Source organism: Alosa alosa, chromosome 7, assembly GCF_017589495.1.
Source record: "Alosa alosa isolate M-15738 ecotype Scorff River chromosome 7, AALO_Geno_1.1, whole genome shotgun sequence".
Classification (NCBI taxonomy): domain Eukaryota; kingdom Metazoa; phylum Chordata; class Actinopteri; order Clupeiformes; family Clupeidae; genus Alosa; species Alosa alosa.
Window position 1 is genome coordinate 9,881,759 of NC_063195.1, and position 12,110 is coordinate 9,893,868.

General features: G+C 41.0%; 1 protein-coding gene across 7 annotated transcripts; it reads left to right on the forward strand.

The window, feature by feature from the left end:
- The first annotated feature begins 850 nt into the window (after window positions 1–850).
- On the forward strand, window positions 851–11,773 carry LOC125297526 (NACHT, LRR and PYD domains-containing protein 12-like). 7 transcript variants are annotated; one of them, XM_048247915.1, is made up of 15 exons: window positions 851–1,155; window positions 1,633–1,675; window positions 2,364–3,059; window positions 3,494–3,614; window positions 4,287–4,418; window positions 4,915–5,406; window positions 5,554–6,718; window positions 6,837–7,010; window positions 7,349–7,528; window positions 7,843–8,016; window positions 9,025–9,180; window positions 9,541–9,729; window positions 9,806–9,973; window positions 10,381–10,427; window positions 10,873–11,773. In XM_048247915.1, exons 3-15 carry the CDS (start codon window positions 3,036–3,038, stop codon window positions 11,439–11,441), a joined length of 3,591 nt encoding a protein of 1,196 aa, XP_048103872.1. In that variant the 5' UTR covers window positions 851–1,155; window positions 1,633–1,675; window positions 2,364–3,035; the 3' UTR covers window positions 11,442–11,773. The 7 variants fall into 7 exon arrangements, with proteins under 7 accessions (XP_048103872.1, XP_048103868.1, XP_048103871.1 ...); XM_048247911.1 differs by having other exon boundaries at window positions 4,915–6,718; XM_048247914.1 differs by lacking the exon at window positions 2,364–3,059 and having other exon boundaries at window positions 4,915–6,718.
- The last annotated feature ends 337 nt before the right edge of the window (window positions 11,774–12,110 follow it).

The window sequence follows — 12,110 nt, forward strand, 5'->3', positions numbered from 1 at the left end:
ATGTACTGGAGTAAAAGTGAAAAGTCTAACAAAATTGAAACACTCAAGTAAAGTACAGATACATGAAAAAGCGACTTAAAGGAACCTTTATGTAAGAAATGTATATTGAAGAGGTTCATTAGGCCTACTGATATACTAATTACACTGTTTCTCTATAAAGGCCAATAAAGAAGAGAGAATATTAAGACTGGCCATACAAAGACTCACAGACCATCTAAAACACCACAGACGAAACTGGACACATAAAATTCACCCATGAGGAGGAAGAACACAGATCCATCGCCTTCCTGGACATGAAAATACATCACATTGAGGATGGTAACATCAAGATCAAAATATACAGAAAACCCACACACACAGACCAGTATTTACTATGGACATCAGAGCACCCCACAGCACACAAGCTACCAGTGGTCTGCACCCTATATGACCGTACCAAGGTCATCACTGACAACCGTGACCGATAGGAGGAGGAGAACCATATAAAACAGGCTCTCAAAGCCTGCAACTACCCAAACTGGGCCATCAACAAAGGCAAGAGAGAGGTGCAGAGGAATAACAAGGAGGAGAAAAAGAAAAAAGGTTCTAGGCCTGAGAACCTAGGCATGGTCACCCTCCCATACGTCAGGGAGGTCACAGAACGCTGCATAGCAGCGGCGATGAGGATACACCACATCATCACACCAGTGAAGCCACACATCAAGCTTCTCGCCAAATCCTAGTACACCCTAAGGATCAGATTCCCCCTGTGAAAAAGTGTGATGTGATATACTTGAGATCCCTTGCCTAACATGCAATAAAACGATATAGGAGAGACAGGCCGCAGTTCAGCACACGAAAAAAAGGAACACCAGAAAGAATGTGAAAAGGAAACATCTGGAACGCTCACCCGTGCAACAAGAATAAAAGCAACACAGGAAAATCTAAAATCTGCCATTTCAGACCACTGTAAGAGGGAAAACAATCTAATGAACTGGGATGCAGCCAAGGTCATCAGAACGGAAAGCAACAAATTCCATCGGTGGATCAAAGGCGGTTGAAATCAGGAAGCGGGCCCCAAAGACTGTAAACCGGGATGAAGGAGCCTACCAACTATCCCACACCTGGGACACAGCCATCCCACCACATCAGGTGGGATGGAAACGGTGTAAATATGTAAGAAATGTATTTCAATTAATTATAAAATGGCCCTGATATGTCACTATACATTAAGAAATCATGTTAATTTCAAATACTTATATCACTGACAACAGTAGTCCGGCCAGGATATTGTCGTTTAAACTGATGTTGATGTTGTCATGTTGTGTTTTGGCCTGATGCGCCACCCTCCACCTATCAACTAATCACAAAGTCAGTAGTGTTTCCGCATTCGGGTTGCCAGCTCTGCCAGTCAGGGGGGAGGGGGAGGGGATACACCGCTCTACAGTAATTTGAATGTAATGTCCACCACTGCCAAAATTATGTGGCTAGCTATTAATTTTTTCGAATGTATACACCTGGGGTTGCCAGTTCAATAAGATTGTGGAAGCTAATTGTTGCATACACTATTCAAATGGAATGTTTGAATTATCAATGACATCTGTAAGTCTCTATTTTCACTTTGACTGTTGTGATTGTGTGGCTTCCCCCAAGGACCTCCCACTGCAACTTTGTTCACCAACGAGGCTGAGAGAAGGTACGTCCTTGTGCTTTTTGTTCATGCTTTACAGACTTATCTTATTGAGCCATGTTTGTGTGGCACATTTGTTTGTAGAAATAATGAATGCAAAGGAAGTTGCCATGCTTCAGTTAAACATGTAACAAGTTATCTTAAAATAAAATGTAAATACTCCCCCTGTGTGGGACAAGAGAGAGAGAATGAGACAGAGAGAGAGAAAATGAGAGAGAGAAAGAGAGAGAGACAGAGAGAGAATGAGAGAGAGAAAATGAGAGAGTGAGTACATCATACAAATGGTACTGTATGTCCCCTTTAAAGTACTCCCCCTGTGTGTAAGTGTAAGAGCGTACAAATTGTAAAGTTCTCTTAAGAGTGTGTGTGTGTGTGTGTGTGTGTATGTGAGAGAGAGCAAAATACACGGAAGTTGTTTTTTCAGTTCAACTGCTCCGGTGTTTTTTTTCATACCGGGTATGTATCACAGATAAGAAAGTATTTCCTTCCCCCGTGGCTGACTTAGTATCAGCCTTTGTATTGTGCAAACATGTCATGTTTCCTGACATTCCACAAAAACTCAGGGCTATGGACACATACATACATACATACACTATAAATAAAGAAAATAATAATAAAAAAATATGAAGAAATTACTATTTTGAAGTCTTCCCAGGCTCCACATACACTCTAGGCTGCTCTAATTATCTGTCAGGGTCCAAGTTTGGTTTGAAGAAGAAATAGATAAAAAGAACAAGATGAGAGAGACAGAGTTGGAGGAAGTGCAAGAGTGGAAAACAGTTCCAACAATTCCATTCCTGGGCCTGCAGGACATCCCTTCTTCTAGTTAATCTACTGGATACACAGCCAATGAGATCATTTGATGAGCTAGCATTTGTCTGTTTGGGTCTGTTTTTGTTCCTTGTCTTTTGAACTTTAAAATCAGTCTGGTAGTTTCATAAGTTCTTCAATCATATTCTGAAAGTATTTGACATGGAAATGAGTATTGGAGGATTAAGGCATTTTACATTTATGGGGTTTGAGTAGATGTACAAAGAATATTGTTCAGACAGAATTCACACCATCTAAACACACCACAAATAAGATATTTCATAAGTTTTTTAATAACTAAAATATGTTGATGTGTTGAAGGCACAGGCAAGATCAGTTATCAGAGGTATTAAGTTATCAATTTAGTGGTCGGGGACTATGAACCAATGAATTAACTTGATGATCCCGAATAAAGAAAAAAGAGAGTTGATTCACAGATTAAACTGAGGCAGGCTAGTCCATCATTAAGTCTCTCTTATTTGCAGGTGTGCCCGTTCATATGCTACTAAACGTCATTAACCACCTTAGTTCAGACTACTGAAGTTTGGAAACTATCATGGTTCAAACTGACAAGTACTTTGTAAGTATGACGGTTTTGGGAAACAGTCATAACTTAGATGTTGGTTAGCTGAACGATGCATCGTACCATGTTAGTATGACGCTAACCTTCATAGTTGTACGGGAAATGCACCCCTGAGTGCTAATCTTGTAAGAGCATAGGATAGACAGGATGAAAGAGAGAGAGAAGGGGTGACTTGATAAAGGATCAGGAAGCTGGATTGCATTATTATTATTATTATTATTATTATTGTTATTATTATTATTATTATTATTGAGCACTATTAGTTTAGGATTAATTCTATAGAACTCACTAAAGGTAAGGCTAATGGAACAAACAGTGAAGCATGTTCTCTTTATTTGTTATTATTATTTGCATTTATGTTTATTTATGTTTTGTATTATTGTTATTATTGTTACTTGTCCCCTGTACCCATCTGTCCATCTTGTGTTCAGTATCAGGTCACTCCTCTGGGTCGCCTAACTCACATGATGTGGGGGAAACTGTGGAATTGGGTTCAGGGAACCACCCAGAACCAAAGTCCAGACACGGGTCAGGCGTTTAGCTTTGGCAACGGTATATTTTTCATGTAGAATAATAATTATCCAGCCTCAATTACACAATGCTTATGGAGATTTGTTATTGAGATAGTATTATTATTGATGATGATGATGATGATGATTATTATTATATCCAAAAGTTTTACATGCAACATTAAATGAAGAAAACGTTGCATAAGATAGAGAGTGCTGACAAATTCTAAACGTCTTCCCCATCATTATATCTTTCTTTCCCTCTCTCCCTCTCTCTCTATTTCTCTCTCTCACTCTCTCTCTTTCTCTCTCTCTCCCTCTCTCTCTCACACACATACTCTCACACACACACATCTCTCTCACACACACACACACACACACACATACTCTCTCTCTCTCACACACACATACTCTCTCTCTCTCACACACACATACACTCTCTCTCTCTCTCACACACACATACTCTCTCTCTCACACACACACACATACTCTCTCTCTCACACACACACACACACTCTCTCTCACACACACACATACTCTCTCTCACACACACACACACATACTCTCTCTCTCACACACACATACTCTCTCACACACACACACATACTCTCTCTCTCTCACACACACACATACTCTCTCTCACACACACACACATACTCTCTCTCTCTCACACACACACATACTCTCTCTCTCACACACACACACACACACACAGGAAATGACCAGCAGCAGCAGCATGTAGTAAATGCTACAATCACAGCCCAGACTGGAGCTCAGGTCATCGCTCCTACAATAACACACTGTAACATCCAAAGTCTGTCTTTTACGGAGGAGTCCAAAGGTCCAGGTAGGTCAGCCGTTGTTACAGCATCTACCTAATTTACCTACCTACCTCCATATCTTCCTCGAACATCTTGGACAAAATGCAATACCTTCTTTAAATGAACAATATACATATGAATGATTCTATGCACAATTTTCATTTATTTAGTGAGTTAAAAGGTCCAGGTAGGTTGGCTGTATCTACCTAAATTACCTACTTACCTCTATAGCTGCCTCGAGACTCTTGGACGGAATGCAATACCTTCTATATATTTTTCATTTATTTAGTGACATTAATTTGTACAGAAGGCCAGGCCCATTCAGATAACTCAATGGCTGATACTGAGGAGGTTTATTTGAGATTTATCTAAAACTACCCTCCATTGACCTATGCCACACCACCAGTCACCAACAGATGTCCTTGTTAGTCATGTTGAGACAGCTGGTCATAAAATGTGAATTTCTCAAATAGGTGACAGTATCTTCTAACTATCTTTCTATGCATTTGTTTAATTTCTCAGATCCCATAGCTATTGAGAAAGTCTTAAAAGACCACAAGATACACATGAAGAAGCGGTATGGCTCTGTGTTTGAGGGCCTTGTGCACAGAAAAGAACACAAAAAGCCTCTCAACAGGATCTTCACCCAGCTGTACATCACAAAGGGAGAGAGTGAAGAGGTGAACAGCGACCATGAAATTTGGCAGATTGAGACAGCAAACAGGAAACAACAAAGGCAACACACAGCAGTTAGCATCAATAACATATTTAAAGACGAACACATCAGAACAGTGATGACCAAAGGTGTTGCGGGTGTTGGAAAGACGGTGTCCGTGCAGAAGTTTATACTGGATTGGGCGGAGGGACGAGCCAATGATGACGTGACCTTTGTCTTATGTCTCTGTTTCAGAGAACTGAACTTGCTCAAAGATGACAAGAAAAGTCTTCAGGAACTAGTGCTTAATTTCTATCAGGAGCTCAAACCACTGAGAGACACAAACACCTTCGAGGAATGTAAGGTTGTGTTCATTCTCGATGGTCTCGATGAGAGCAGATTACAATTTGATTTTCAGAAAAACAAATCTGTGTTTGACATACAAGAGAAAACATCACTGGATGCACTGATAACTAACCTCCTTAAGGGACACCTTCTTCCATCAGCTTTAGTGTGGATAACTTCACGGCCAGCAGCTGCTGATCTGATCCCCTCCAATCACATCGACCAGTTTACTGAAGTCCGCGGATTCAACGATGCACAAAAGATGGAGTACTTCAAGAAGAGACTTGTCAATAGTCCCAAGGCAGACAAAATCATCAAACATGTCAAGACAACAAAGAGTCTTTACATCATGTGCCATTTACCAGTCTTCTGTTGCATCACTGCCACTGTTATGCAGAGCATGTTGGATCAGGGTGACACTGAGGAGATTCCCAAAACCCTAACAGAAATGTATGTCCACTTCCTTTTCACGCAGCTCAAGATGACAAACCACAAGTTCGTCGGGAATAAGGTGTCAGACCGGAAAGCTTTTCTCACTGAACACAAGGACGGCATCCTAAAGCTAGCAGAACTGGCCTTCCGCAAGCTGGAGGAGAAAGAGGGTTCGATCCTGTTTTACGAAGATGACCTGAAAGAGTGCGGTATCAATCTGGAAGATGCGTCTGTCCTGTGTGGTTTGTGCACAGAAATATTCAAGGTGGAACCTGTGATGTTTCAGAAGAGGTTCTACAGCTTTGTGCACCTAAGTATACAGGAATTCCTTGCTGCACTCCACGTGTTCGCCTCCTTTAGGAACAAGGACATGGAAGCACTGAAACCCTTTCTTGAGAAGAAACCAAAGAAAGTGTTCTTGTACCTACTCCTGAAGAGTGCCATAACCAAAGCCATTCAGAGCAACAACGGACACCTGGATCTCTTTGTCCGCTTCCTGGTGGGAATCTCTCTGGATTCCAACCACACCTTCCTGGAAGGGCTGCTGCCAGATCCCGTGGACGAGGACAAAAAAGACAATCAAAAGAGCATGGAATTGGTGATCAGCCATATCAAGTCTTTGGTGCAAGAGAAACTCTCCCCCGAAAGATTCATAAACCTCATGAACTGCCTGACAGAGATGAAGGACGACTCAGTCCACAAGGAACTTGAGCGCTACTTGCAGTATGAGAAGTCCCCCGGAACAGAGCTCACATCCGCCCACTGCTCTGCACTGGCCAACATGATCCTGCTCTCAGAAGAGCCGCTGGAGGTGTTTGACCTTGAACGTTACAATTTGGGAGACGAGGGGAGAGAGAGGCTGCTGCCGGCTGTTAGGTGGTGCACAAAAGCCAGGTAAAATATAGCCTATCGTCTACAACCTCAAGATACAATACACATTATAGAGAGGCCACCATACAATATGTATCACCCATTCGTTAGGCTAAATATGTTTTTCTTTGCCCTGATGTAGGCTTACGGAATGCAAGCTCTCGGCTAACTGTGGGGAGATTGTGGCCTCAGCCCTAAAATCTGAGCACTCACCTCTAAGGGTGCTGGACCTCAAAAGGAGCTACCTCACAGAGACTGGGCTGAAGATGGTCTGCTCAGGACTCATAACACATCATTGCAAACTGCAGTCTCTGAGGTGAGCAAGAGACACCACAAACAAAAAGATACCACAAACAAACAGACAAACAAACAAACAAACACATACAGAACCAACAAGTACATATCACAACCCCTTACAGCAAACTGTGGACTCTGAGGTGAGCAAGATACACCACAAAAACAAACAATTAAAAACATAAACAATCAAACACATAAAACACACATTCTCAATACGAGTATATTAAGATGTAAATTTCGAGTGAGGCAAGTGAGAAAGACATCACAAATGAAGAAGCAAACACACACACACACACACACACACACATATATATGGACCATATATATATTGTCTCTCCAATTACCTCTTTTCTGCAGTCTGGCGGGTTGCAGGCGGAACTTGGACTCCACATGTGAGGTGCTGGGAAGGGCTCTCCTGTCCGTCTGCAGCTCCCACCTCACAGAGCTGGACTTGAGCTGCAACACGCTAAGCAGCCCAGACATGAGGGCACTCACCTCTGGACTTAAGAATCCTGCCTGTAACGTTGAGAAATTAAGGTGAGGGGTTTTAAAATATAAATTTGTTTGCCCCGTAAATAAGTCAGTGAGGTGAAAAGGATTCAATTTAAATGATGTAGTATCAGTGCTGTGGTTCCCCTCTGGTTGAATGAGTCAATAACATTAGTGATTTGGTTCCCCACAGGCTGAATGTAAATATTACCATTAGCATTTTGGTTCCACACACGCTGAATGTAAATATTACCATTAGTGATTTGGTTCCACACAGGCTGAATGTAAATATTACCATTAGCACTTTGGTTCCACAGACTGAATGTAAATAATATCAACAATTGTGTTTTGGTTCCCCACAGGTTGCGGAGTTGCTCACTTAGTGACTCTGCTTGTGAGATGCTGGCAAGTGTTCTTCGATCAGAACCATGCAGCCTGATAGAACTGGATCTAAGGGACAACGTGCTGAATGACACAAGCATAAAACTGCTGTCTGAGGCCATAAAGTCCCCACATTGTAATCTGGAGAAACTGAGGTTAGCATCTGGGACAAAGGTTGTTTCTATAATATGAAACACTGGATGAAGTTCTTAGAGGGAATGTGTTACTTTGCGTGTAAGGTCTATTGACCCTGGGCCATCATTTATAAAGAGTGAGTATACACAGATCTGTGCGTAATGGGTGCATACAATCAGGGTGCGATTTGTGAAAAAATCTTGAATAAATGTGTAACCCCAAAACAATGGACGAACAATTCATAGCCTATTCATTTCATGGCTAACAATAGCCTATATTAATTTTGTCACCTTTGTACCATTTACCTTTAGTTTAGTTTTACTTTACCATTGTGTATGACTAAACAGCAAGTGTGCTCTTTTGATATCAAGACCAGAGGGGGTTAAATCTCCCCCATTCTCCCTGACAAATCGCACCCTGCATACAATCATTTCCTACACAAAGTATGGAGTTTATGAACTTGTACTGAGGAATGTGCATGAAGATATGCATATCTCTGACATTGTGTATGCATAGGACCTAGTGGTAGAACGTGGAAAACCACAATTCTAATTATATTCTTTATTAAAATGAATCAAAGTCCACTGCCGGTGTCTGACGTGACACAGTGGTAGTGCACATACAAAATGACACAGTGGTAGTACACATACAAAATTCTAGTCATAGAATGGAAATTAGAATCCTTTCTATGCACTGTTCATAAATGAAGGCCCTGGGTTGCCAAGCTGAGTCACACAACTCTGGTTGACCGTTTCAAATCAACTATAAAACAGTATAGACCCGAAGCTCAATGCTCTGGTTTTAAAATATTGTAGCAATGCAAGTTGAGCCCTTTATATTCTAACGTTACTGTACATTGGCCGCCAAACTACACAGGATGTGCAGCTGAACATGAGGTTGTTTGCTTGAATGTGTTTTGCACCAATTCAAGGTGGGAGTGTCTTTGAAGTCTACTATTGTCCCCTTCCCAATTTAAATGTACAACAAATATATTTACTTCATTATATTTGCTTTCTTTTCCTTTTCAGACTGTCAGCCTCCAAGCTCACCAAGGCATCCTGGAGGTTTTTGACGTCGGTATTCCATGGGGAACTGGACCTGACTGAGAGCAGGCTCCTGATGACCGAGCTGGAGCAGCTGTGGGCAGCCCTGAGGAGCCCAGACTGCAGAGTGAACACACTCAGGTGCAGCCGTCTGTTATGGAACATAACCAATGCCACTGTGTAACAATAATTTAATAATAATAATAATAATAATGATGATAATAATGATGATGTTATTGCCTGTTGTTGTTATTAATATACAAATTAAGTGATTTAAGTCAGAGATTCCTCCCATTTATCCAGAGTGGTTCCCTGTTGTTAACTGTCACAAACTGAAACAATGTTTTCTGGTAACTTTCTTTAACTTTTCTCATCTTTCTCAATACACCTTGAGTGTTCCCATGGAAGCCGTATAGTTAGAATCAATGGACCAACATTGTAGCTCATAGGAAAACATTTTCTTCATGTCATTTTTTTATTTTATTATTATGATGTATTTAGGTTGAAGCGCTGCTATCTGACAGGTGACCACTCTTTGGCCAAGTTTGGCCAAATTTTGGCCTCAGTCCTCAGTTCAGATGGGTCCCACCTGAAGGAGCTGGACCTGAGTGACAACGACCTGCAGGACTCAGGAGTGGAGCTGCTCTCCTCTGGACTGCAGAGCTCACAGTGCACACTGGAGATCCTGAGGTACACACACACACACACACACACACACACACAGAATGAATAGTGTGGGAGAGTGATAGCTCATTTCTTGCTGCAGGTTGTCGTTCTGTGGTGTGACTGAGAAAGGCTGTGAGTTTCTGGCTTCTGCCCTGAGTGCAAACCCCTCCTATCTGAGAGAGCTGGACCTGAGCTACAATCACCCAGGAGAGGTTGGAGTCAAGCTGCTCTCTGAGAGAAAGGACGACTGCAAACTGGAAATCCTCAAGTTAGTGTACCAGAATGTGGGGAAAGGGATATGAAGAGTTTGGTTCCAAAATGCTACAAATCCTCCATTACAATTAATTTTCATTCATTACATTTTTATATTTATTTGATCTATCTTTACTCAATCAAAACAACACAATGGCAATTTGATTGATATTACCTGAAATACACAATTAAATAACATGATTTGTTAATATTTTTACAATTGGAGATATATTGTTTTGGAACCACTCTTCTGTGTTTGTGTTGCTGTGTTTGATAATTTCAGTCAATGCATTAAAATTTACTTTACATCTTATTTTCAATATACATTCATTTTTAGTAGAATGAAGGCCAACATATACATTTTTAATATCACACACACACACACACACACACACGAAAAACTTGTTTTTAATAATCCAACAGTGTGGAGAACAATGCAGAGTGCTGGAGGAAGTCAGGACTCCGGAAATGTAAGTTTAAAATAATCTGAATATATGAGATATAAGCATTTTTCATGGTCCCATAGTGTTGTTAATATTGTGTATTAATATAACAGTGCATTTGTCATGGTCTTATTATTATTCATATTGTGTATTATTATTTGTCATTATTTTGTCTTATTGATAGTAATGATGCCCCCACACTGCTATTTTCAGTGCTTTTGTCCCTTGTTAAAGCAGTCTTGTTGTTGTTGTTCTTGTTGTTGTTGTTGTTCTTGTTGTTCTTCTTGTTGTTCTTCTTGTTGTTGTTCTTCTTGTTGTTGTTGTTCTTCTTGTTGTTGTTGTTGTTGTTCTTGTTGTTGTTATTATTATCTTGTCATTTGCTATCTTGTTATTAATCTGTGTGTACTGAACTTGAACCAACATTGAGATTTCCATTCTGGCACCCTGTGCACCTTCTTTTCCCATCCCACAGACACCAGAGAGCTCACGTGGAACACCAACACCATGAACAAGCAGCTCTTACTGTCTGATGGGAACCGGAAGGTTACATGCAAGTTCCAGGAACAAGACTACCCGCCCCACCTGGAAAGGTTTGACACGGTCGAGCAGGTTCTGGCCAGCGAGGGGTTCTCAGAACGCTGCTACTGGGAGGCCGAGTGGGATGGGTTCCGTGTCTACCTGGGCATGGCGTATAAAGACGTGGAGAGGAAAGGGGGTGGGGGCCGCCTCGGCCACAACGACAAGTCCTGGTCTCTGCGCTGCTACTATGACGAAACTGTCAAAGGCTTTCCTGTGAATTCTTACGCCGCTTGTCATGATAATTACATAACCCTGATCGAATCGCCCGGGTGCGACTCCAGGCGTATTGGAGTGTACTTGGACCATGCGGCCGGCACAATGACCTTCTACAGCATCTCTTCCGACAGCTTTACCCACCTGCACACGTTTTATCACAGATTCACTGAGCCTCTCTATCCAGGAATCCGGTTTGTTTCTGATTTTCACACAGAAGACAGTGTGTTCCTGTGCAAGATTGAATAGGCCTGAAAATAAAATAACAAAGGAAGGCTTACTTGAAAATCTAAATCTGACTAGGTGTACAGTTAAAAAAAAAAAAAAACAACATTAATTGTAGCTTACTTATTGATTAAACCAAGCTTCATATGTGCCCAAATCAAAGTGAAGTCTACTAAATTGCTAAATGTGTTGGCCAAATGTTTGTATGTTTGCTGTCTTCAAAAATAAATGAGTCATACAGTATACCTCACAATGTTGACTTTCTATTTGAGGCTTAATTCAATAAGCTGTTTATGTATTTATTATGTTTAGAATCTGTGTGTCAGACCAGACAGACACTTTAGGTGTGGGGGGTGGGATTGTTTTGTAGGGTTTTTTGATGGTCGTTATTACACTCTTGTTATAAGTACCGGTCACAAAAAAAAACTGGGTAACAATATGAATTATAATCATTTTCTGAGGGTTTATTTAGCTGGGGTCAAATAGACCCCAAGGATAAAGAGTGTCGGTAAGATTTGAGGATAACACAAGGGTTAATAAAATAAAATTAAAACCTAAATGTACATGTATGTGTACTGTGTTTGTTCTGCAGACAGGTTTTAAAACAAAAGTGTTGTATACACGATTTCTTCAGCCAAAAGCTTTGTAGTTAAATATGCCATATGCTCTACACCAGGGGTCCCCAACCTTTTA

Bases quoted from the DNA above. Each gene is read 5' to 3' on its own strand.
- LOC125297526 (XM_048247911.1), top strand. From the start codon at position 3,036: ATGGTTCAAACTGACAAGTACTTT. The intron at 7,011-7,348 runs GTGAGCAAGAGA...TCTTTTCTGCAG, and splicing joins TGCAAACTGCAGTCTCTGAG to TCTGGCGGGTTGCAGGCGGA. The intron at 10,428-10,872 runs GTAAGTTTAAAA...CCCATCCCACAG, and splicing joins GAAGTCAGGACTCCGGAAAT to ACACCAGAGAGCTCACGTGG.